The sequence below is a fragment of the Rattus rattus genome, chromosome 5 (genome assembly GCF_011064425.1).
Source record: "Rattus rattus isolate New Zealand chromosome 5, Rrattus_CSIRO_v1, whole genome shotgun sequence".
Taxonomy (NCBI): Eukaryota; Metazoa; Chordata; class Mammalia; order Rodentia; family Muridae; genus Rattus; species Rattus rattus.
The window spans coordinates 112,529,326-112,555,810 of NC_046158.1; the positions used below are offsets into that span (position 1 = coordinate 112,529,326).

The window sequence follows — 26,485 nt, forward strand, 5'->3', positions numbered from 1 at the left end:
TGACCTGAAAACTTTTGTGAAGATTTGAACTTGTCAAAGCTACTGTGTAGATGTAATAATTCGTGGGGTGTGCTTTGTTAAATTCTTAGATTTACATTGACACAGAGAATAAGTATTCTCCAGTTTATCTTTGTAGTATATTCAGTTTTTTAAAACACTTTAAACTTCAGAGTTTCATTTTTCTCTACCAACATTTTAGAAGATATTTTGTGACAGTGCACACCATTAGTTCCAGAAAGCACAGATAGGTGGATTTCTGAGTTCAAAAATTGGAAACCCGTAGCATTTTCCTTTTGGAATATTTTTTTTATTTTTGGTTTTTGAGACGAGCTTCTCTGTAGGCCTGGCTGTCCTGGAACTTGCTCTGTAGACCAACCTGGCCTCAACCTCAGAAAACTGCCCGCCTCTTACTCCCATGTGATTACAGGTGAGCACCACCAGTCTTCCTTTTCTTTAAAGAGAAGTTCTCTCACCTTTCCCCTAGACAGCAATATATGGGAGTTAGCATTTTTCATTTTTAATAAAATTTAACTTGTGAGGTTTCTGATATACAGAGGGATGAATTCCGTAGCTGCGCCTACAAGGAACTTGTGAAAATATGATTCTCTGTACATTGTAGGCTTATGGAGAGACACATTCTTGTTTTATTTTTAGAGTATACAACTATGAGCCCTTAACACACCTCAAGAACATCCGAGCAACTTGCTATGGGAAGTACATCTCTATAAGAGGGACGGTGGTTCGAGTCAGTAACATAAAGCCTCTGTGCACCAAAATGGCTTTTCAGTGTGCTGCATGTGGAGAGATTCAGAGCTTTCCTCTTCCGGATGGAAAATACAATCTTCCAACAAAGGTGATATGTTCTTTAATTGACCATATCTTTTGTCTTCTTTACCGAGAAGGCGCATCAGCTTACAGAAAATTTACCAGTGCTTTTGAACAGAGCTGTAGCAGAGCAAACGGCCATACACATGAACTCAACACCACCAGACTTCATTATGTCTCATGATTGCCTGGTATAGAAGGCTGGAAGAACCCTCACCCGGGTCATTCTTCCTCTGTGTCTCTGTGGAGTTACCATTACAAAATGGATCTGGTAGAGTGAGGTGTCCCACCTTTCTCATGGTTGGTTTTGGCTTTTCATACACATTATCAAAGTTCAGAGTTTCTAGTCTATTCATGGCTATTGACAGCTGTTGTGGAAAGAGATCAGTTGGTAGGCAGAATGCTATCTGTCAACTGACTCCTGCTCCTGATAGGGAGTTAGACTGTTGCATATATGATAACAGTACATTAAGCTTATAAATGCATCTTGATGTTCAAACACCAAAAACAAACAAACAAACAAACAAAAAAACCAAAACACACAAAAAAACCAAACTGACATAGGAAAACTTGAACATACATGGTGAGAGGTGAGAAGTACTTGTCAAGTGACTATACCACACAAACAGTGAAGGGGCGTGTATGTGTATCTTAGTTAAGGTTTGTTGCTGTGAAGAGACACCACAACCATGGCAACTCTTTTAAATGAAAACATTTAGTTGGGAGTAGCTTACAGTTTGAGAGGTTTAGTCCATTATCATCATGGTGAGAAACACGGCATCCAGGCAGACACGGTGCTAGAGAAGCTGCTAAGAATTCTACGTCTTGATCTGTATGCAGCAGAAGGAAACCCGAGCCACACTGGGCATATCTTGAGCGTAAGAGACCTCAAAGCCCGCCTCCACAATGACATTCTTCCTCCAACAAGGCTATACCTCCTAGTAGTGCCTCTCTCCCTGGCCAAGCACTCAAACACAGGAATCCGTGGGGATCTTCCTATTTATAACACCACAGGGAGCTAGAGGGGAGCTGAGGGTTAATGAAGATCCTTAGGGAAAGGCTTTTCAGAAGTAGAAGCTTGGGTCAAAGCCTATGTCTGGAAGGAGGTGGTACAGTCAAGGAGCCAAGAACTGGGAGACTGCTTGGGACAGAGGAAGCAATGAGTGCATGATACGGAGGTAAGCGGGGATCTTTGGCTACTCATAGCAAGGGAAATACAGAGGATGAGAGGGGTCAGCTACAACAGGCCCAAGAATGACAGCCAAAGAGTGTAGCAAGAAGTGGGAGAGGTTATAACTGAGTTTTCTTAACATATGATCATGGCTTGCCAGAAGCTGAACGTAAATGTCTTCTGTTGCAGTGTCCTGTGCCTGCTTGTCGAGGGAGGTCATTTACGCCATTGCGCAGCTCTCCTCTCACCGTCACAATGGACTGGCAGTTGATCAAGTAAGCACTCGGACTGAAATAAGAGAGAGGCTCTCATTCTGCTGAGTAAATCTGTGATGGCAGTGATTACTGATGAGTCTGTGCTTTCAAACGGTAATTGCCTCTTTGAGGTTGATTGGTTACTGGATTCTAGAAAGAGTGCAGCTATCCCCTCTTGTTGCTGCTGAGAAGTGTTCGTTTTCTATCTAAATGATGTCATTCAGTGCCCATCCCATGATGCACTGGTAGTATTGAGGTTTTAGATAAAGGACCACTTAGAAGTGGACTGTTTGATGACAGGCTCTCGTTTTCTGTCCAGCGTGTTACACCATTTATTGGCTTGTTTGACTTATTTGTTTTAAAGGTCAGGTATTATTTTTGTATTTTTTAAAGAAGATTTATTTATGTATAGATGTCTATGTGAATGTATGCAGTCAGTGTGAGTGCCCATGGAGGTCAGAAGAGGGGCATCTAAGGGCAGAAGAAGCACATCAGCCTGGAGCTGTGTTACAGGCAGTTCACCAGTTCCGGGAAGCAAACTTGGGTCCTCTAGTAGAACAGTGAGTGCTTTTAACCATTGAGGCTTCCAGCCTTATCATTTAGATTTTTTCATCCAGTAATTCTAGGTTTTCTTGATAATATGTCTATGTCCATAAACCATCCCTTTTAAAAAAGAAAAAAAAACTTTTACAGCTCTCGAGTCAGGTTTGTGTCATTTTCCCTGCTCTTAGTCTTAGTGGGAGGTCTGATTTATTCTGTCGCTCATTCCTTTTATGGTGCTGGACGCTTCTGCCCCACCTTATAATCTCTTCATTTGTGCAGTTATGGAGTGTTGAAAGAGTACTGTTATCCTCATGGCCCACGACACTTTCTGTCCGGAGTTGTCTTTAGCTGTCCTGTATACTGTCCACGATTCTCCTTAGCCTTCCTGTCAGATGCAGCCCCTAGATTATCCGTTGCCTTTTGTTTGCCATACTTTCATTTTTCTGCATGCTTTCTAAATTAGAGTGGCTTTTTGTTATGTCATTTCTACAGATGCCTGCTTCGTGGTTACGGTATTGAGATAGTGATTTTGTAACAATGTATGTCTATGTGACCTTGCCCCAACTCTTCCTTAGCCTTTTCAAAATTGCCATTTCAAAAATGGGGTGAGTTGTTTGGAGAGGTGGGATCATCTCTGCTGCTCTCCGTGAGTTGGAAGTTCCCCTCCTCAGGCCTTCCTGAGTAGATGGCGAGTTTTGGTTATTCTGATTGTTCTTGAATTGGTTTGGGCTTCTCAAAGGCTGGAATGAGGCAGCTCTATTCTGGAGTTGAAATAGCCTCATGGATATTTTAGCTCTTCTCTCAGAAGGGATTTGTCCATTTCTATAGGACAGTGCTCTTACTGCCCATTGGTAAATTTTATTCTTTCCCTACTGGACTGTCCACGCCAAAGAAATTCTAAACACTTATTTCTGTACTGTCCATTGCTTCCAGCCATCCCCATCCTTCCCTAACACACCCTCCACCCACCCCCACCCCCCACCCCCATTTTTTGAGAGCCTCTTGAGACTCCGCTGAGAACCTGGGTTGCTACTTCTCTATGCCCTTTCTCAATGGCTGTCTCTCAACAGTAGTGTGTTAGCTTTTTTCTCTGTGTAAGATATGTATTTATCTGAGTAATTAAAGAAATTGCTTGTGAGTTTTGTCTGCCCGCTCTGGACTTTATTTTGCTTTTCTTGCCACTATTTGTTTTTAGAAAGAGTGAGTCCTATTCGTTAGTTTTTGAGGAGTGCTGGGTAAATGAATACACACATTTATTCTGCCATCCTGAATTGGAAACTGCTAATGTGATTTTTTTATATTTCATTGAATTCCTTACAAACCCGCCTGCCTTCATCTAGAACAGCATTATACAGATCCTGAGTTGAAGAAACAACTGTATGTAAGATATATTCTAACTGAAAACTTTGGTATGCCTTAGAATCCAGGAGCTGATGTCTGATGCACAGAGAGAAGCTGGTCGGATCCCTCGAACCATAGAATGTGAACTTGTTCATGATCTTGTAGATAGCTGTGTCCCAGGAGATACAGTGACTGTTACTGGAATTGTCAAAGTTTCAAATAGTGAAGAAGGTATGCTGTAACTCTTCTCATGCCCTTTCTCAACTGCTATCTCTCAACAGTGATGTGTTAGCTTTTTTCTTTGAATAAGATACTTCCGCATCTCAAATAATTTAGGGAATGCCCTGTTCCTTATGTATGATAAAGTATTTGGTGGCTCAAGCTTGAATTTCCATTCCTAGTCAATTGTTGTACGTGAAATGAAAACAATACTTAATCTTTTGAATTTACAGGTTCTCGATCTAAGAATGATAAGTGCATGTTCCTTTTGTACATTGAAGCAAACTCTGTTAGCAACAGCAAAGGACAGAAAGCCCAGACTACAGAGGATGGTTGCAAGCATGGAACACTGATGGAGTTCTCCCTTAAAGACCTGTATGCCATCCAAGAGATCCAGGCTGAAGAGAACCTGCTCAAGCTCATTGTCAAGTATGCATTAGTCCTTGGGAGCTTCCTAGGGATATGCTTGTCAGCTTGCCCTGGTACTGGTCAAAAAATCTAGACAGAATGGTTGGCTAACGAGTCTGTAAGCCAAATCTAGCTTGCTGTCTTGTTTTAGGACCTGTAAAGGTTTATGTTTATGAATGGTTAAAAAAAAATGAAGAGTACTTCATAACATAAAATCATACAAAATGCTGTTATATGACATTTGGTGTCTGAGTAAGCTTTGAGGGACAGAACCACCTTCAGTCACTTTCACTGTAGTGACAGTGAGTAGCAGCAACAAAACCATACACGTGGCAACGGGTATTTATACTGACGCCTTTTCAGAAAAAAGCGGTACCTGGTGTGAAAGAAGACAAGTTTGTCATAATATAGTATGCTTTGGCATCCTGACAGTTTGGGGGTAATTTTGAAATAATGGGGAAAATCACGAGACTGAATTTAACACACCTGCAGCGGTGAAGAAAGAAGACTTGGAATGTGTTTTGTGGGGAAGTTGGTCTTGCCATGCTCCCTTTTTCCAAGGCCTTTGAGTTACTTGCATTCTTGTCCTTAAACTCTTCAGACTTCCCCCCAAATAGCCATCCCGACTTACTCTGTGATAGCTAGTACTGTGATCGGGTAAGCATATGTAAGCTACATAGGAATTGTCTGTTGTCTGAACGGGTGCCCAAGGAGCAGCCATGACACCTCGTCCTTCTTACCGCTTATAAGTGAAGTTACCTCTAGCAGCCCTTTGGCCCTGGTCACCAGTTTGCCTTTCTCCCTTCTGTCTTCTTGTTTGTGATTTCATCATCCAAAGTAGTTTTTCAGGGTCCTTCACTTTATCTAGAAGATTGGCAAATGAGGCAGACTTTTTTTTTAATGTTTGGTGAAACACCCCCACCTGATTCGTTTGCCTGTTGTTAGTAGCTGCCCTCTACACTACAAGTTGATTACTTAAGCCTGAGTCTATATAGTCTACAAGGCTGAAATTATTTATATCCTGGACCTTTAAAAAAGTTCATTGACCAATACTAGATGAGAAAACAGAGAAGTATTAGAATTACCAATATATGACAAGTTTAGACATGTTATATGACATGTTTCAGTTTAGATTTGTTTAGATGCAGTGAATTGGTTCAGTGCCTTTTATTTGGGAGAAGAGCTTAGAAATAGCAGGAAGGCAGGAGTATTACAGAGAAGGGATAGCAGGCTGCAGTGCTCTAATGAGCAGGTGGTTACCATTAGCTGCCTCCTGGGCCTAGATTGGAGGATTAGCCCAGCACTCCTGTTTTGTCTACTGACAATGCTTTTGTAGCCATGAAAGAGTCTGTGATAGACTTTGAGGTGATTGGCAGGGTGTGACTGGCCATTAGCCTAGAACATCGTTAAGATGAGTTCCAAGGGGCACCAGTCTCTGTTTATATTTATTAAAAAGGGAGAAAGATTCATAGTTTACTCCTTGTTTCTACCCTATCCATTTTTTATTTGTCCCTTGTTTACAAAATGTATGTATTCATAAATCAAATTTGTGTGTACACACACGTGTACATGAAAATGTGTGCATGCATTATGTTGACAACCAAGTATGTTCCTTGTGATTCTGTTGGTTAGCATCTTATGTTTTGGGCCTGTCTCAGTGAACCTGGAGTGTAGAGGTTGACTGGGCCAGGCCATGAGCCCCAGGTCTCCTTCTGTCTTCACCTTCCAGTGCTAGAATTCCAGTTTACCACTCTCCCTGGCTTTTTACATGGGTGCTAGGAGTCTGAGATCCTTTTGATTTCAAGGCCGAGCTGTCTCTCCAGCCCTTGTAGATTTATTCACATTCTTAATGTGACTCTTGAATTGAACTGAAGTGGAATGAAATCGTATACCACCTTCAAATAACAATGTTTGTGGTGAGCTCATGTATTAGTGTTCTCTTTCAGGGACTTTACTGTACAGCTCTCAAGATGTCTGTTCAAATAAAACAAATAACTAAGAATGCAGAAGACCTGATGATGGTGCATTTTAAGTGTTAGTTCTGTCAGATCAGCTGTATATTGAGTTACTTTAAGATGGTTTGAAAGCACTCTCTTGAAGCATGGATTTTAAAGCATTCTTCCCTTTATAGAATAAATAAGATTTTAAAGGATTTACTATAAAAATAAAATTATGGGGTTGAGGAGATAAAAATTTGCCTCCCCTTTGATACTAAATAAAGGAAATTAAGCAAATTGTAAAGTAGTTCTTCCAATGGACCTATGCAATTTAAGTTATAATTTAAAGTTGTATTCTGTTTTTCAGCTCACTTTGTCCTGTCATTTTTGGTCATGAAGTAAGTATATTACTTCAGTTTCATTCAAAAAGTACATCGTTGTCAATATTAATACTTTAAAGTAGTAAGATTCTCTTACCAGTCATTAATATTTTAATATGAATCAGCATTCTATAACAGCAGTTTTCAACCTGTGGGTTGCAATTCATAACAGTAGCAAAATTACGGTTGTGAAGTACTGTACACTGAAATCATTTTTTGGTGGGGTCACCACAACATGAGGAAGTGGATTAAAGGATCACAGTATTAGGGAGGTTGAGAAGCACTGATCTGTAAGTTAATGTAGAAGGCAAATAACATCCCTGAACCTGTCGACAGTTATGGGAAGGGACACTTTTCAAAGTGACGAGACACCAAGTCAGCACCAACAGGTGTTTGGCTTTGTCACTTGGGAGTAGATTGTTGTCTTACAAAGTTGTTCTTAGCAATTTCTAAGATCCTTTTGATTTAAATACTTCCAGCCTTACTATTTGTGTTATAGCAGGTTGTTTCTAGACATGCTTTTTTTCTTTTTAAGAACAGGTTTTCTTTTGTTGCCCCAGATAGCATTGAACCTCGTACTCTTCCTGTGTCTCTATCTCAAGTGTTGGGATTGCAGACATGCTTAGCTTTGCTTCTAAACTTCATAATCAAACAGTAAAGTTATGGTAAAAATATCCTGGCTGGTGGTGTAGCTTAGGGCTGAGCACCTGACTAATCAGGCACTAAGCCTTGGGCTCCATCAGCACTGCAGAGGGGATAGTCTCCAGATAAACTAGTGCTGTAGTCATGAGGAGTGTCTCCTGCTAGTCATCTTTACATTTCTCTTTCTGTTCTCTCTTTCCACTCTTGAGCTTGTTAAAGCAGGACTGATGTTAGCGCTATTTGGCGGTAGCCAGAAGTACGCAGATGACAAAAACAGGATTCCCATTCGAGGAGACCCACACGTCCTGATTGTTGGAGATCCAGGCTTGGGGAAGAGTCAGATGCTGCAGGTAGAAAATCAGTTATTTGGCACTTTGCTTTTTGTTTACATAATCAGCAGGTGATGTTTCTCAAAGCATGACATGTTTGGGTTGTAGAGGATCTACTTTGTCTAGGGGTATTGAGGTACTGGTGTTCACATGAGTAATACAATGTATCTGGCCTTATTTTCACTTCAAGCTGGCCTCCTGCCACATAGACTACATAGGCATCTTGGTCTGTGGAGGTATTAACTATGATGAAACGCTGTTTTTCTGACAACACCATTATTACACCTAATAGTGCTAGTCTATTGTGCTGTGACTACAATGACCAGATAGTGAAGGAAGTAAAGGTGGATTATGCATTCTGTCCATATAAGTAGATAAGCTTCTTACTACTCTTCAGAATATTCTGGTGAAAGGTAGGGGAGCCATCTGTATACATCTCCACTGTGTCTCTGAATCCAAACCAATGCAGCTTCTCTGACCAGTCAGTTTTTAGCCACCAGTCTCTGCTGGTCAGAGCCTGCTGCTGTTCCCCTCTTAGGTTCACAATGGCCTGTTTGTTGGAAAGCTCGAGGTTTTTTCAGAGTGAAAACTAGTAGGCTGCTGCAGTATCCTCCGGAAGGATGCTCCTCCCCCTTACAAAGGACTCCCTGGTGCTTTGGTGAGTTGAAGTCAGTCATCCAGCAGTTGAGCACTCTGGCTGTGTCTCACAGTTATGTTTGAAACTATTTGACCATGGTATAGGCAGCCTGGAGCTATACTTGTATATTTGAAGTTCCCTGAAGGTGGTCCTGATATTTAGACAGGATGGCTGCGATCTTCCCATTGCATTGGCAGCCTGCCATTCTTCCTAACCATGTGTCTTCTTTAGACCCCTTGGCTAAGTATTAAACCAGTCATTTTAATTAATATTGCATCCTGTTTGGGTCTCTTTACTCTGTTCCGAGCCCTTGGAACAGCCTGATAGCTGAGGCAGGGTAGCCTAGTTGTAAGTGAAACAAAGTTTATAATAAATCTGAAAGCAGAGCTGAAGGGATGGCTCATTGGTTAAGAGAACTTGGATCAGGTTCCAGCATCTACATAGCAGATCACAACTATCTGTGTTTCTAGTTTTGGTGGATTTAATGCCCTCCTCTGGCCTCCATGGGCACTACACACATGTGCTGCACTTAATAAATGCAGGCAAAATACTCATCGACATAGAAATAAATGAATAGCCCGAGCATTAGACAATAAAAAGAGGTCAAGGGGATACAAATTGGAAAGGAAGAAGTCAAAATATCACTATTTGCAGATGATATCAGAGTATACTTAAGTGACCTCAAGAATTCCACCAGAGAACTCCTACAGCTGATAAACAACTTCAGCAAAGTGACTGGGTATAAAATTAACTCAAATAAATCAGTAGCCTTCCTCTCCTCAAAGGATAAACAGGCTGAGAAGGAAATTAGGGAAACAACACCCTTCACAATAGTCACAAACAATATAAAATACCTCGGTGTGACTCTAACCAAGCAAGTGAAAGATTTGTATGACAAGAACTTTAAGTTTCTGAAGAATGAAATCGAAAAAGATCTCAGAAGATGGAAAGACCTCCCATCCTCATGGATTGGCAGGATTAACATAGTAAAAATGGCCATTTTGCCAAAAGCAGTCTACAGATTCAATGCAGTCCCCATCAGCATTCCAACTCAATTCTTCACAGAGTTAGAGCAATTTGCAAATTCATTTGGAATAACAAAAGTTCAGGATAGCGAAAACTGTTCTCAACAATAAAAGAACTTCTGGGGGATTCATCATCTCTAACCTCAAGCAGTATTACAGAGCAATAGTGATAAAAACTGTATGGTATTGGTACAGAGGCAGGCAGGTAGATCAAAGGAATAGAATTGAAGACCCAGAAATGAACCCACACACCTATGGTCACTTGATCTTTGACAAAGGAGCTAAAACCATCCAGTGGAAAAAAGATAGCATTTTCAACTTATGGTGCTGGTTTAACTGGCGGTCAATATGTAGAAGAATGCAAGTCAATCCATTCTTATCACCCGGTATAAAGCTCAAGTTCAAGTGGATTAAGGACCTGCACATCAAATTCCCTATGCTGAATCTAATAGAAGACAAGGTGGGGAAGAGCCTCCAATACATAGGTATAGGGGAAATTTTCCTGAACAAAACACCAATGGCTTATGCTCTAAGATCAAGAATCAACAAATGGGACTTGAAAAAATTGCAAAGCTTCTGTAAAGCAAAGGACATTGTCAATAGGACAAAACAGCAACCAACAGATTCGGAAAAGATCTTTATCAATCCTATATCCGATAGAAGGCTAATATCCATATATACAAAGAGCTCAAGAAGTTAGACTCCAGAGAATCAAATAACCCTATTAAATGGGGGACAGAGCTAAACAAAGAATTCTCAATTGAAGAATATTAAATGGCCAAGAAACACCTAAAGAAATGTTCAACATCCTTAGTCATCAGGAAAATGTAAATCAAAACAACTCTTGAGATTCCACCTTACACCGGTCAGAATGGCTAAGATCAAAAACTCAGGTGACAACAGATGCTGGTGAGGATGTGGAGAATGAACACTCCTTCATTGTTGGTGGGATTGCAAGCTGGTACAACCACTGTGGAAATCAGTCTGGCAGTTCCTCAGAAAATTGGACATAGTACTACCTGAGGACCCAGTTATACCACTCCTGGGCATGTACCCAAAAGATGCTCCAACATATAACAAAGACACATGCTCCACTATGTTCATAGCAGCCTTATTTATAATAGCCAGAAGCTGGAAAGAACCCAGATGTCCTTCAACAGAGGAATGGATACAGAAATTGTGGTACATTTACATAATGGAGTACTACTCAGCTATTAAAAACGACTTCATGAAATTCTTGGGCAAATGGATGTAACTAGAACATATCATCCTGAGTGAGGTAACCCAATCACAAAAGAGCACACATACATGTTATGAACTCACTGATAAGTGGATATTAGCCCAAGAGCTCAGAATACCCAAGATACAATCCACAGACCTCATGAAGCTCAATAAGTTGGAAGACCAAGAGTGATGCTTCAGTCCTTCTTAGAAGGGAGAACAAAATACTCACAGGAGGAAATACAGAGACAAAGTGTGGAGCAGAGACTAAGGGAAAGGTCCTCCAGAGACAACCCTCCCTGGGGATCCATCCCATATACATACAGCCACCAAACCCAGACAATATTGTGGGTGCCAAGAAGTGCATGCTGACTGGAGCCTGATATATCTGTCTCCTGAGAGGCTCCGCCAGAGCCTGAGAAATACTGAGTCAGATGCTCTCAACCAACCATTGGACTGAAAATGGGGCCCCCAGTGGAGGAGTTAAAAAAAGGAACTGGAGTGGTTTTCAACCCCATAGGAAGAAAACAATATCAACCAATCAGACCCCCCAGAACTCCCAGGAACTAAACCACCAACCAAAGAGTACACATTGGAGGGACCCATGACTCCAGCCACGTATGTATGATGGCCCTATCGGACATCAGTGAGAGGAGAGGCCCTTGGCCCTGTGAAGGCTGAATGCCCCATGCAGGGGAATGCTAGGGTGGGAAGATGGGAGGGAGTTGGTAGGGAATTGGTGGGTGGGTGGGGGAACACTCTCATAGAAGCAATGGGAGGGGGATGGGATAGGGGGTTTCCAGAGGGGAAATCAGGAAAGGGGATAACATTTGAAATATAAGTAAAGAAAATATCCAATTTAAAAAAAGAAATAATAATAAATGTTTGTAAAGGTGAAATGGTTAGCCAGATTGAATAAATAAATATTTTTAAAGGGGAAATGGTTATGCAGGAAAAGGTGCATCCAGGGATCTGAGTTATTGAAGCTTTCTTCTATGGTTTGTGGAATTGTGTGTGTGATTTTTGAATTAGTGTTATACATGTGGAAGCCTGCGTTTACTTTCACAGTAACTGATTGTAGCCTCGAATTTTATTTATATGTTTTGTTTATAGTGTAAAATATTTTTATTTTGGCACTTTTTTTTTTTAGTGTACTCACTTTTGGTAAGTGAGTGGTTCCAGAATATATTTATTGGTCCTGAGAAAATGTTAATACCAAGAAAGGACATTGTTAATTTTATTTTAAACATTGAAAGTCTTGGTCAGGCTAGGGCATTGACTCTGGTTAAGAGCACCCATGTAAGTAGCTGGGCATGGCTGCACATGCCAGCATCCCCAGTGCTGCTGGGGTCAACCTCAGCAGCTTACTGATCCCAGCCTGGCTGACAGTGACAAACCTCTGGTTCAGTGCGCAGCACCGGCTCACAGCAGTAAAGTGGAGAGTGATGGAGGAAGGCAGCCATCGACTGTACATGCACGCGCGCACACACACACACACACACACACACACACACACACACACACACACACACCCACCAATACCACCACCACCAACAACAACAAAAGTGGAGAGTGATAGAGGAAGGCCATCATTGACTGCACAGGCACACATGCAGGCACACTCACTTACAAAATCAAAAAACAATTTCAAAGAGCTGTAACATTAGAGGCCAGATTTTTAAAGAAATAGAGCACTACTAACAGAACCACTTAACATTTACATTCCTACTTTCTTCTGACTACTTAGGAAACCACCTCAGTATCAGCATTGTTAGGATTCTCTAAAAAGACTAAGAGAGAGCTGAGTATATGGCACAGCGGATAGAATGCTTGCCTGGCACACACAGAATGACTACTGTGGTGGTATACTCCACCTCAGTAAAACCAGCACTTCAAGGTCAGCCTCTGCACCGCATAGTGAGTGTGAGGACAGTCTCAGCTACATGAGACCGTCTCGGGGAATTAAAGTGGCCCAGCAATTAAGAGTATTGGCTGTTTTTCTGGAAGACCCAAGTTTGGTTCCTAGTACCCATGTCAGGTGACTCAGAGTCACTTTAATTCCAGCCCCAGGAGATCCAGTGCCTCTTCTGGCTTTTTATGGGCATCAGCACATTTGTGATACACACATAAATGCACATCAAAACCTAAAAAGACTTAACAAGGAAATGGGATGTAGGTTCAGGGATTGATCCATTGCCTATGATGGTCAGTGATTCTCTACTGGTGTGGTGTGGTGTGGTGTGGTGTGGTGTGGTGTGGTGTGGTGTGGTGTGTGGTGTGGTGGTGTGGTGTGGTGTGGGTGTGGTGTGAGAGTGAGAGAGAGAGAGAGAGAGAGAGAGAGGGGGGAGAGAGACTGACTGAATGGAAGAAGTCACAATGTCAGGTTTCTTCCTCTGTGACTGCACCTTATTTTGTGAGAGGGGGCCTCTCACTAAACTTTGGAGCTTATTGTTTTGGGTAGACTCTCTGGCAAGCAAGTCCTTGGCATCTGCTTGTTTCCATTCCTGAAGTGCTGGGATTATGAACTTATGAACGTTACACTGCTGTGCCCAGCTTTTACAAGGGAGCTGGGGATCCAAACTCAGGTTATCATGCTGCATGGCAAAGGCTTTGTCCCCAAGCCATCTTCTCCGGCCCTCTGAATGATTTTTTAAACCTTTGTTTTAAATAGGCAGCGTGCAACGTGGCACCACGTGGTGTGTATGTTTGTGGAAATACTGCCACCAGCTCTGGTCTGACGGTTACTCTTTCAAAAGACAGTTCCTCAGGAGACTTCGCTTTGGAAGCTGGTGCCCTGGTACTTGGTGACCAAGGTGAGAGACCAAAGGGACTAAAGATTCTGAGGCTTACCACCTTTTTCTTCTTGAAACAGTTGTCTTGCTTTAAAGGTCAGATTGCCCAGCAGCATCCTCCAGCCTCTGCCAGCTAAGTGCTGGAATTAGAGGCATGTGTCACCACCTCTGGGTCAGTCTCTTTATTTCAATGAGTTTACTTATAGTTTGAGAGTCATCTCGACAGAACTGTCTCAACCAGTGAATTGACAATGAGTATCAAATAATAATTGAAAATACATCATTTTAAGTATCATCTTATTTCTATTATACAGTTGAAACTGGTGTTATTTATTTTCAGAATCTTGTAGCAAATATGTCAAAATCCAATAATCAGAAAAAATATGGATAGTTTCCACAACTCCAGCTCCATAACCTGTTACATTTGTGACTGTTTGCTTGGAGTTTATGTAAGTCTGGATGGAGGAGGATTGGACTGTCCTGTGGACTCTCGTTCCTCCTGCCTCCTGTATGTGTACAGTAAGTGCTCATTGAGAGCATTACTATGACTTAGCTCAAAATAATTCTAGTTACCTTGAAGCAGGAAAGAAGATGGATGCTGTCTTTTGTTCTAGAAGGATTGCCCCATGAGTTTACCTTCTCCTTACCTTGGCTACCTTTCTTTTCATAGCAAGTATCACCATGTTTCAATAGTCTGCCTCTTGTGGGACACATGTAATGTAAGCTTCACAAGGGCTAAAAAATTTTAATTTTTGGTGCTGTTCTGCATGCCTAGAATATACTGGTGTACAAATAATAATCAGCAAATACGTCCTGAGGCAAACACTCATCTGGTGTTCCTCAGAAGCAGCAGTGCTTCTGCTGAGATGTCAGGTAGAGGCAATAGTGCTGAACGGATACCTAACTGTCAATCTGCCAGATTTTATTCATTACAAGTCGGATTTAAGATGTGAAATGTTAAGTCAGTGCCATGTCTCACATATATTTAAATAATAAACATTATGAGGCTAAACAACACTGTTAGACAAGTAGAAAAGGATTTTACAAGTATAAGAGAGAGATACAAAGGAAAGGTCAACAGAATGAGTTCTAGAAGCAAACAGGGTCTTGTTAGACTCTTTACAAAGATTGTGAGGAAAAAACAAAATATAAAGCTTTTAAAAATGGTATTTTCAGAGGCTGGAGAGATGGCTCAGCAGTTAAGAGTACTTGCTGCAAAAATAAATAAATAAATAAAAAATAAATAAATAAATAAATAAATAAATAATAAATAAATTAAAAAAAGAGTACTGTCTACTCTTCCAAAAGACCTGGGTTCATGCCCAGCATCCACATGGCAGCCCATGCAACTCCAGTTCTAGGAGATCCAACACCCCTCAGACATACATGCAGGCAAAACATCAATGCATACAAAGTAAAATAAATAATTATTACTTTAAAGAATAGTATTTTCGGAGTTGGGGATTTAGCTCAGTGGTAGAGCGCTTGCCTAGCAAGCACAAGGCCCTGGGTTCGGTCCCCAGCTCCGAAAAAAAGAAAAAAAAATAGTATTTTCCTTTAGCATCTGATGAAATGATCAGAAAAAGTTTAAGTGTTAAGTTTTGTGACTTACATTTGTATTCAGACAGGCAACAGAGTTGAGGATTGTGGTGGTTGTTTGTGCTTTATATCCATGGGCCAGGTGCTGGAGAGATGGCTTAGCAGCCGAGAACACTTGCTGGTCTTTCAGATGACTCAGGTTCACTTCCCAGCACCCACATGGCAACGTAAACTATCTCTAACAGGCCCAGGAGGTCTGAGACTCTCTTCTGGCCTCAGTACCCACTGGTCACACGTCATTCATAAATATACATACAGGTAAAACACAAAATTAAATCTTAAAAAAAAAAAGTGCAGTAGAAGTTTCCTGTCTAAGCAAACAACAAGAAATCCAACAAGAAATGAAGATTACCCAGGAAGTGTTGATGAGCACGTGAGTTTCATGAGATTAGAGTGAGGTACGATGATCTCCAGGTGGTGGAGCAGTAACCCTTTACTGCAGCACATGGCCTGCTCCGCAGAACTAGTTCCAGGACCGCCAGGGCTACACACAAACTGTTTTAAAAACACAAACAAAAATTGATCAATACACAAAACTGACCCTGCCAAATGAGAGGAGAGATATAGAGGAGAGGCTCACAGTAACTCCAGCGACTACAGAGAAAAAAGCACAGTTGCAGAGGTAACAAAGGAAACAACACACTGGCTCCATGAAGTAGGAACCTCGAAGTAGCACCAGGATTAACCTCAAGGGCGTGAGAGAGCCCTGACTCTAAGGTGCCTTAGGTTCAAGGCCAGCACCACAAAATAGATGTATAGATCTTGAAATGTAGACAAGCTAATGAGCAGTCACTCCTATGTGCTTAGCTGGTTAGGATTTGGTGGCCATAGAATACAGGTGAGTTAACCAGAGAGCCCCTAACTGGTGTGAAGAAGTGGGAGAAAGCTTACAAGAGTGGTGAGGATCCCCAGGGACTTGTGCTTTGGAAGTCCCATCCCCGGTACTCAAAATCCTTCAACAGTGGTGCTGTTACGTGTTCCACATGTGCCATCAGTACCTCCTGTTACTGGGCCATGTTGAGTCTTCTGAGTGTGGAGCTCTGTGTGCTCTTCTGCCCAAACTGCTGCACACAGCCTGCCTAAGGCTCAGTTCAAGGAGCACCTTTTTCATGAGCCCTTTCATTCCCCTATTCTAACTATATTGTTTCAGAAAGCTGCTACACAGTCCTGTGTGCGCACTCACACACACACACACACACACACACACACACACACACACACACCCCGCTCCCCAGGACAGGGCTTCACTGTGTAGTGCTGACTGTCCTGGAACTCTCTGTAGTCCAGGCTGGCCTCAAACTCAAGAGGTTCATCTGTCTTTTCCCCTACCTAGTTTGGAGAGTATATTTCTTAGATGTTTGTCTCTTACCTAACTGGTTCTCTTGATCCTTTTAAGACTTGTATATCTTCATGTTTGGGGCTGCCACATGTGCTACCCATGGAGGGTGGAGAACAAGTCATGGCACAAAGTTTAGTAATGAGACCGATGCATCATTTGCTGTAAAATATGGCAGTCATGAATGACATTTGATAATTTTAAATTCTAAAATTAAATGGAAAGAACTTCTTACAAATTTGGAAGCTGACCAGAGAAAGGTGTTTTGTCTGTTTTTCTACTGTGCTTGTAGGCATTTGTGGAATAGATGAATTTGATAAAATGGGGAATCAGCATCAAGCCTTGTTAGAAGCCATGGAACAGCAGAGCATTAGCCTTGCTAAGGCCGGTGTGGTTTGCAGCCTCCCTGCAAGAACCTCCATTATTGCTGCGGCAAATCCAGTCGGAGGACACTACAATAAAGCGAGGACAGTTTCTGAGAATTTAAAGTAAGTTTCTTCAAGTGTATATCTGTGAGTCAGTAAGGAAAGGATAATTGAGTATCAGTAGATAGCGCATAGAAGTCAGAGGTCTCCAATAATGTACAGAAATGTGCTTAAATCCTGAAGACAGTGAGGTTGCCCTGATAGCCTACACGGAACTGGCCAAGGTTTTAGTTCAGTTGTCAGTGTTAAGGGAGTGGGAAAGAATCTACACATCAGCGTGTTGAAAACCACCTTGGATTATTGTGTACATGCTGTTTAGCCCCTTTGCTTAGGAAACCCTCGGTGTAGTCAACAACCCCATAGACATGCTTGTGAATGTGTATTGCATTGCTTATCATCAAAACCAGAAATTGTTTAAAGCCTCAGTAAGGCTCATTGCAGATACTGCTTCTTTCCCTGCTTCCTAGGATGGGGAGTGCCCTGCTGTCCAGGTTCGATTTGGTCTTTATCTTGTTAGATACACCAAATGAACAGCACGACCACTTACTTTCTGAACATGTGATCGCAATCAGAGCTGGGAAGCAGAGAGCGGTTAGCAGTGCCACAGTCTCTCGTGTGCTCAGTCAAGACTCAAATACTTCTGTACTTGAAGTGGTTTCCGAGAAACCGTTATCAGAAAGACTAAAGGTATACATGTTTGCTCAATATTTTGTTTCATTCTAGCTTAAATGTGCAAATGCAGTGTGCGATGGGGCTGCAGGTATGTCTTAGTGGTATAGTGTTCATCTCGCACAGGGCTCGCTCTGGATTTAGACCTGAGCATCTACCACCACCCACTAGCACTCTCCTTTGTCCTCGTGCCTGGACATTTACAGCTTTGGGACCTTCTGAGGCAGCGCTTCCCTCACCTGTGGGTCGCGACCCCTTTGGGAGACACACATAAGAGAGCCTGCATCTCAGATACGTACATTACAACTCACAGCAGTAGCAAAATTAAGGTTATGAAGTAACAGCAGAATTTATGGGGAAAAGGGTCACCACAACATGAGGAACTGTGTTAGCGGGTCATGGCATTAGTGAGGTTGAGAACCACTGATCTAGCTATGGTGATTGGAGCTATAACCGTAGTGCTTGGTTTATTTGGAGAAGCTTTATTTACCTAAACAAGCTAGGATTTTCAGCCATTTTTTTTCATCCTAACCTAGGTGGCTCCTGGAGAAAAGACAGATCCGATTCCACATCAGCTGCTGAGGAAGTACATAGGCTATGCACGGCAGTATGTCCACCCAAGGTTATCCACAGAAGCTGCTCAGGCTCTTCAGGATTTCTACCTGGAGCTGCGCAAGCAGAGCCAGCGCGTGGGCAGCTCGCCCATCACCACTCGGCAGCTGGAATCTTTGATCCGTCTGACGGAGGTCTGCGTTTTTTGCATTCGTGCCTTTTGTGGCTAGAGGAAAAGGGGAGGAGCTCAGCCTAACGACACAAACCTATAAGCTCAGTTGTTCAGGACCTATCTCAAAGTAAAAGGAGAGAAAAGATGTGGTGTCGTTCAGTGGTCTTGAGTGCTCGCTCAGCCTGTGCCAGGCCCTAGGTTCAGTCTCCAGCCCTGTAAGGGAGACTGAGGGTATGCGTGTGTGTGTGTGTGTGTGTGTGTGTGTGTGTGTGTTACATTATGATTTCTCCTTTGATTAGTTTTCTTCACTATTATCCTAGGAGACATCAAAAGTGGGTGAATAAAAACTTCTTTTAGGGGGTTGGGGATTTAGCTCAGTGGTAGAGCGTTTGCCTAGCAAGCGCAAGGCCCTGGGTTCGGTCCCCAGCTCCGGAAAAAAAGAAAAAAAAAGTTCTTTTAGAAAATTGAGTCACTTTTTTAACATAGTAAAGCTACAGATTTCTTTCTAGGCAAAGGACCAGTTATTCCAAGCAGCGTTTATTTATTTTTTTTAAATGGCACTGTAGATTTCTAAAGTGTCTGAAAAGTGGTTGGATTACCTAGAATCCTGGGCTCCCAGTTTGAGCATATGGGAATGTGGACTCTGCCGAGTGTCTTGACCGTTTGCTTATGTGACAGGTCTGTAGGCATGGGCAACCCTTCTAAGAGCAGGACTGTTGTCAGGGTGCTCTGAGCACTGCTGCAGTTAGAGCTAGCTGTGTCGGATGTTAAGGTTCTTTTGATCCTAAAATATGGCTGACGCCTCTGTTATTTTAGTTCATATAAACTGATTTCCTGATAGTAAAAGGCAAGAGAAAACACATTTTCATAACAAAATCTCCTGAAATAAACACTCACAAAACATATTAGTAGGTGAAAGTAAATTTTGGCTATATTTTAAGCCATTTGTATACTTTTCTACTTTTTAAAAACTCTTTTTAGTCTTTGAACTGCCTGCATGCATACAGTGTATTTTAACATCTTCAGTACCTAGACCTCCTTATGCAATGGCTGATTAAGCTTTGGTACAAGCCTCTGCATAAATGGTGGAAGTCTTTGTCTTTTATTGTACAATAGTTGTTTCCTTTCACAGGCACGAGCAAGGTTAGAATTGAGAGAGGAAGCAACTAAAGAAGACGCTGAAGATATAATTGAAATTATGAAGCATAGGTAAGATCAGCACTAATGTTTTTATGTGGTGGGGGGCAGTGCATCTGCACGTGCGGACATCCAAGGACAACTTCTGGAAGTCAGTTCTTCCTTCCTCTACATGGATCCCAGGGATTGAACTCACAGTCTTGGCAACACCTTTACCTACGCAGTCATCTTGCTGCCCCTTGCTTAATTTTTTTAGGAATCTGTTTTTTCCCCTTCTCTTTTTCACCTCTCTTCCCAATCCTTTACCCTTCCTCCCCTCCCCTTCTCCTTTCTCTCTATCTCCTCTTTTCTCTGTCCTTTCTTCCTTCCGTTTGGTGTTTTTGTTAGGTAATACCTGTTTCTTCAAAGGCAGATGTATAGATAAGAGTTTGCTTCATGTCAGAATCAGGGTGCTTTGCTAGTTCCTCTCTGCTCCTGAATAACAGTTTTATACAGTTGAATAACAAGGATTTTGCAGTCCAACTTGAGGCCGCCATGGCAGGTTTTACCACGGGGGTCACAAGGTGGCTCAGCGCAGTAACAGTGCCTGGCATACAAATCAGATGACTTGATGCCTGGAAACAAAGTAAATGTGGAAGGAGAGAAATAACTGCACAGAGCTGCTCTCCGATCTCACACTTGTGTTGGGGCATGTGTACACACAATTATAGTGTTCTCCAGGGCTAGTGCAGTGCATGTTAGTGGGCACTCCTGTCTGCCAGATTTGACCCTGTGAAGGTGAGACTGCATAGGTCCTCCTCCTCCGACTCAAGGCCATAAACCGAGGTCTGGTCAGAAGTTACAAAAAAGTCTTAGGGTCTGGCACTTATTGCTGTCCTGATCAGTAGGGGGTGGAGCTCATGATCATTTTCTCCCTTCCCCCGTAGGGAGACTTCACCTCACTTTGCTTGTGCTCACCCTGGTTCTGTGGCCGTGGCTCCTTTCCTCTGCTTATGGGCAGAAGGGCACACCACTGCCCCTAAGGCCTGAGCAACACCTGCTGCTTGTTTCCTGACTTCATAGGCAGTCTGTGGAAGGAGACTTTTCTCTTTAATTCAGTATGTCAGCAACAAGGGGAGAGAATGGTTTGATCTAAGTGCCTGGATTATCTGGCATTCTCAGAGATCGAGAGCCAGCTAAACATCACATTGAGATCTGTTAGACTTACCATGCTTTCTCAGTCTATGAGAACGAGGACCTCATCTCTTTTACCAGTGTCTTCCACGGCCAGAATCATGACTGACACATGGTATTAAATGTCCTTCATTACTCAAAAATGTTTGCCCTTTTGCAGTTCCTATCTCTTCTGCTTCATTGAAACCATGGTTAATGTGTTATACCTATAAAATTACGTTTGCAACTGGGAAGCAGAAGACGGAGCAAGCAAAGTCTAAACCGTAACGTAGTTCATCTGAGTTAGCAGAGTTAACATTTTTGGAAAGTAAATGTTTTTATTTAGTAAATAGTTTGTTTACTAAATAACGTTTACAATCGTGAAAATATTGTAGGAAGAAGAATAGCGCTACTTCCTGAGATTAGGTTGCTGAGAGCTTTTCTACTTCGGGTAAGTCTGCCAGATAGTGTACAATTTGGTTTTCAAGTGGAAGCAAGGTAGCGTGGATTAAATTCCCAGGTGTCAGTTATTAGTGTAACATTTGGTCTTCATCGTACTTTATGCACATTTCTGTTTTAGAGTTTCTCATCTACTAAGGAACAGATCGTGACTATCAAGGTCATCCCTAAGGACTCCTTTTTTTTTTTATTAACTTGAGTATTTCTTATATACATTTCGAGTATTATTCCCTTTCCCGGTTTCCGGGCAACCATCCCCTTCCCTCCCCCCCTTCCTTATGGGTGTTCCCCTCCCCACCCTCCCCCCATTGCCGCCCTCCCCCCGACAGTCTAGTTCACTTGGGGTTCAGTCTTAGCAGGACCCAGGGCTTCCCCTTCCACTGGTGCTCTTACTAGGATATTCATTGCTACCTATGAGGTCAGAGTCCAGGGTCAGTCCATGTATAGTCTTTAGGTAGTGGCTTAGTCCCTGGAAGCTCTGGTTGCTTGGCACCTAAGGACTCCTTAAGCATAATGCTAGTCACTGTCAAGATCCTGAGGACTCCTTGAGGACAGTGCTGATCTGTCCTAGTGGGTGACCAGTACATATTTGATAGTTCCTGAGTAAACACTGCCTGCTAAGCTGCGCATGGGATCTTATGTCCCATTGTACAGATGGGAATCAGCAGTCGAGCTGGATTACAGGGCAGGCAATCCCATCTGTAATGGGTGTTGAAGTGTTTATTTTTGGGGTTGGGGATTTGGTTGGTAGAGTGCTTGCCTAGCAAGCACAAGGCCCTGGGTTCGGTCCCCAGCTCCGAAAAAAAGATTAGGAAAAAAAAGTGTTTATTTTTAAGATTTCTTTATGGGTGTGGGCATTTTGCCTGCACAGTGCCCTCAAGAGGCCAGAATAGAGAATGAAATCCCATGGAGTTGTGGGTGCTTCTAAACCCCAGTCCACTGCAAGAGCAGTCTGTGATCTAAACTATGGAGCTGTTTCTCCAGCCCCCCTAGTGTTTTAAACATCTTTTCTTTGCAGATGCTGTGGTAGGAAATAATAACACACCCTTACCTAGGAAACTTCAAAATATTATGTTCAGAAATTTTAGTTTTATAAATCAGAAACGATGTTTTTGGTTAAATTATAACACTGCTTTTCAACTCTACAGTTTACATTTCATATTTACAAATTTGTTTTGGTGTTCTGAAATAGGATCCTTCCCTCCACATCCCTAACTGGCCTGGTACTTGTTGATATATTTCAGGCTATCCTTAAACTCAAGGGAGTTCTTACGCTTTACCTCCGGAGTACTGAGATTACAGGCATTTACTGCCACTCCTGGCAAAAGTTTTTGGTTGTGGTTTTGTTCTTTTAAAAAAATTAGTAATTGTGTTCAAACTACTTTCATGTCAATCTATATAATAATGGATTTAAAGTAGCCAAGTCTCACAGCCACTCCCAGACTTCTGTTATGAATTGGAAACCCAGCCCAAAAATTTCTGTAGCCCTGCCACGTGAGATAATCAGCTAATCCTTTCTTTTCCATCTTTAAGCATGCTAGGAACTTACTCAGATGAATTTGGAAACCTGGACTTTGAGCGATCCCAGCATGGCTCTGGAATGAGCAACAGGTCAACAGCTAAAAGATTTATTTCTGCTCTCAACAGCATTGCTGAAAGAACGTATAACAACATATTTCAATTTCACCAACTTCGTCAGATAGCTAAAGAGCTAAACATTCAGGTAGGATGACCTAAATACTGAGGTCAGTGTCAGAAGGTTCTCCTTAATACAACACAACTGCTTGTTTTGCTTTTCTAGCCATTTTCTCTGTGTAGCCCTGGCTGTCCTGGAACTCTGCATACCAGGCTGGCCTTGAACTCAGAGATCTGTCTGCCTCTGTCTCTTGAGCGCTAGGAATAAAGGCAAGCATATCCAAGCCTGAGAACAAAATCGCATTTTAGTTTTGAGATTTTGTTACCTCTTCCCAAAGGTTTTGGCATTTCAGTTGAGGACTTTTTTTTAAAGCAGTACTTGGACTCTCTATTCTGGAGCGTCCTGTGGCTGCTCATCGTGATGGCTCGTGTCTCATTTGGTGAATGGACGTGATCCCTGCTGCTCCTACTTTGGAGCAGCATGTTAATGGAGTTCCACAGAGCTGCACGTTAATGTGGCAAGTAGTTGAGGTGTAAGATCACGCACTTTCAGACGCTAGTCCAAAGCTAGTCTTAGCTGAGGTTGGGCTCTTAGTAAAGACAAAGGGTTCTTTATTTAATGGTGTGCTACAGGAAGCACACGCTGTTTTATGTTTACTTACCCGAGAAGCTTGCTGGGTAGCTGTCTCTGCAGAGGTTGATGTGGAAGTCATACTTGGCATGTACTGAGTGTGCTGACTCTTAACGTTTGCTTTTAGGTTGCTGACTTTGAAAACTTCATTGGATCACTGAATGACCAGGGTTATCTCCTGAAAAAAGGCCCAAAGATTTATCAACTTCAAACTATGTGAAAGACTTTCCTATGTCAGGGCCTCCTGTGGTTCAAAAAATTTCAGAATCATCTTAATTACAAAACTGAAAATAAAAGTTCTGAAAAATGACACAACTCATAACAGAAAAAAAGGTATATCCATAATTTACCAGAAGAATACGAAGAGTAAATTATTTCCACTATTTTATCTAAATAACATAAGCATTATTTATGCTTTTGGCTTATATTTTTATTAGTGCCTTTTAGTTTTGTATATCAGATGTCTAGCAGGCATTCAGATAATATATAAATTAGTATGTGTTTAAGTTTTATTTAAAACATTAAACTTTGAATCTCACAAATTAAGGTCACAAAAATTCTTCATTTGTTTTTAACTTTATGGTTATGGGCAGTGGGTCTGACTTGGCTTCTTATTTGAAAGTGGTGGAAACTTATTGACTTAATTAGAAGTCTTTTCTGAGAAGTATTGTTTGCAGAATTGTTTGAATGCTGGTGATTTCAAAAAAAAAAAAAAAAAAACCTTCCCGGGGTTGAGGATTTAGCTCAGTGGAAGGGCACTTGCCTAGCAAGCACAAGGCCCTGGGTTCCTCAGATGGGGGCGGGGCGGGGGGAGCACACAACCTTCCAGGAGTAGTTTGTAAAATAAAACTAGCCTACTGCCATGGTGTTTAAGGCGTTCCTGCCTCTGCGCCTCATGGATGCCATTCCTGTACCTGGAAGTCTCTGCAGAAGGTGAAGGAATGTCGCCTGCACCAGAGCAGCTGCAAGACGCACTCTTCATCCGGCCTCCTCCTGCTGCGAGTTCAAAAGAGAAAGCACATGAAGAAGCATGGGTTTGAAACGCTGGATTACAGGCTGGGGAGTTTCCATGAAATCAGAATTCAACATATTTTTGTGAGTCTTCAAATGGGACTGGACCTCTTGCCAAAGCATTCCTTGTATATATAGCCAACAAACACTTTAGCATTTAAGATCCACGGATTGGAAATTAGTCACTTAACTTCCAGGAAACTGGTAGGTGAAAAGCTAAAAAACAAAATACCCAAAAGCCGAGTTGGAGAGATGGCTCATTTGGTGAAGTCTGAGGATCTAAACTCAGATTCTCTTATAAAAAGCTAAGGATGCTTCATTTGTAACGTAATGCTGGGTGGGGGTAGGAGAAAGGTAGTTCCCTGAGGCTCACTGGCCAGCCTGACTGAACTGGGGAAGTCACGCAGCATCAGCCTCTGCCCCCAACACTTACACATGTACAAAAGCAGTGTGCACAGAGTAACCAAAATAAAACAAATGCTAATTATTTTACGAATGTGTAACTGATATTCAGTCTGTCCCGTCAGTCCATGATGAGAGAAAGATGGGCCTATCACACCACTGTATTAAAGGCTAAGACTACACACAAGGGAATCTAACCCTAATTATGAACAGAAACTGACTTTGTTTTTGTTTTTGAGACAGTTTCCCTCTATGTAGCTCTGGCTGTTGTGGAACTCAGAGATCCGTCTGCCTCTGCCTCCCAAGTGCTGGGATTAAAGGTGTGCACCACCACCGCCCGAATTTTCCTTTCTTCCTTTTCTCTTTCTTTCATGCCATTGCCTGGATTTTTCTTTTTCTCTTTTTTCTTTTCTTTTTTTAAATTGAAACAATCCCAGGCTGGCCTTAACTTCCCATATAGCCGAGCCCTCCGCCTCCGGAGTTCTGGAGTTACAGGCACGTGTTGTCACACCTTGTGGTAGGGATCTGAACGCAGGATTTCCTGTATGCCAGAAAAGAGCTCTGCCAGCTGAGCCACACCCCAGCTGAGTGTTCCCTTAGAGTCTGTATCTGTTTGCTGTGGTGTCTGCTGTCGCAGGGCCAAACTGACAGCTGAAGCTGTTCCCTTTCCTCAGAGCCAGCGTTTTTAACTCCAAAGAGTTACACACTCTCCAGCTCAGACCTCGTCTGTGTCTCATCCGCTCAGCGCACCAGCATCTCCCCATAAAGGCTCTGGCCTCTGGCTTGCTTTTTCTTCCTTCTTCCCACTTCTCACAGGATGATCCAAAGTTTGCCTATGTCTGAGAAACACATGAGTAGTTCGAATGGTTATTTTAAAATTTAAAAAAGTGTTCTACATTTTCTTTTAATATATATAGATTTTTAAATTTTTTATTTTATTTTATTTTTTTGTTTTTGCAGACAGGGTTCTCTGGGCAGCCTTTGGTTGTCCTGGAACTCTCTGTAGACCAGGCTGGCTGGACTCAAACTCACAGAGATCCACCTGCTTTGGCCTCCTAAGTGCTGGGATTAAAAACATTTGTTACCACTCAAAAATTTTAATATATATGGATTTTTAAAAATTTCCTTATTTTTTAATGTTTTGCCTGAATGTGTATCTGTGTGCCACATGTGTGCCTGGTTCCCTCTCTGTGCCTGGAAGGCAGAAGAGGGCATCAGATTCCCAGGAACTGGTGTACAAGAAATTAAAGACAGTTGGACCTCCCAGCACTTGGGAGGCAGTTAGGCAGATCTCCCAATGCAGCCCAACTTGCTCTACAAATCAAGGTCCAGGACAGTCAGAGCCACACAAAGATCTCCTCTCAAAAACAAAACAAAAACAAAGATGAACCTGATGAAATGCTCCTTAAATCTACAATCGTCAAGTGTAGTTTGGGCTTTATGAACAACTTTCAGGTTTTTGTATGCCATCACAGACTGGGCTGAAGAATAGTGGAAAGACTTCAAGACTCTACATTGCCATGCGGTGTTCTTCCATGGGTATGGTTCTGGCCCAACCTAGGAAGGCGCTGGGTTCAAGCC

At 42.2% G+C, this 26,485-nt stretch overlaps 1 protein-coding gene across 1 annotated transcript in view; it reads left to right on the plus strand.

Annotated features, from left to right (window-relative positions):
• Mcm8 (minichromosome maintenance 8 homologous recombination repair factor) overlaps positions 1 to 24,033 on the plus strand; it is a 30,429-nt gene extending 6,396 nt beyond the window's left edge. Inside the window, exons 7-19 of the mRNA XM_032904275.1 lie at positions 655 to 853; positions 2,186 to 2,271; positions 4,214 to 4,365; positions 4,587 to 4,782; positions 7,066 to 7,096; positions 7,930 to 8,070; positions 13,604 to 13,745; positions 16,952 to 17,147; positions 17,552 to 17,771; positions 18,290 to 18,499; positions 19,610 to 19,686; positions 22,759 to 22,948; positions 23,619 to 24,033. Coding sequence (XP_032760166.1) covers positions 655 to 853; positions 2,186 to 2,271; positions 4,214 to 4,365; positions 4,587 to 4,782; positions 7,066 to 7,096; positions 7,930 to 8,070; positions 13,604 to 13,745; positions 16,952 to 17,147; positions 17,552 to 17,771; positions 18,290 to 18,499; positions 19,610 to 19,686; positions 22,759 to 22,948; positions 23,619 to 23,711 — 1,933 coding nt within the window. The 3' untranslated portion in view covers positions 23,712 to 24,033. The remainder of the gene's footprint in view (positions 1 to 654; positions 854 to 2,185; positions 2,272 to 4,213; positions 4,366 to 4,586; positions 4,783 to 7,065; positions 7,097 to 7,929; positions 8,071 to 13,603; positions 13,746 to 16,951; positions 17,148 to 17,551; positions 17,772 to 18,289; positions 18,500 to 19,609; positions 19,687 to 22,758; positions 22,949 to 23,618) is intronic.
• The last annotated feature ends 2,452 nt before the right edge of the window (positions 24,034 to 26,485 follow it).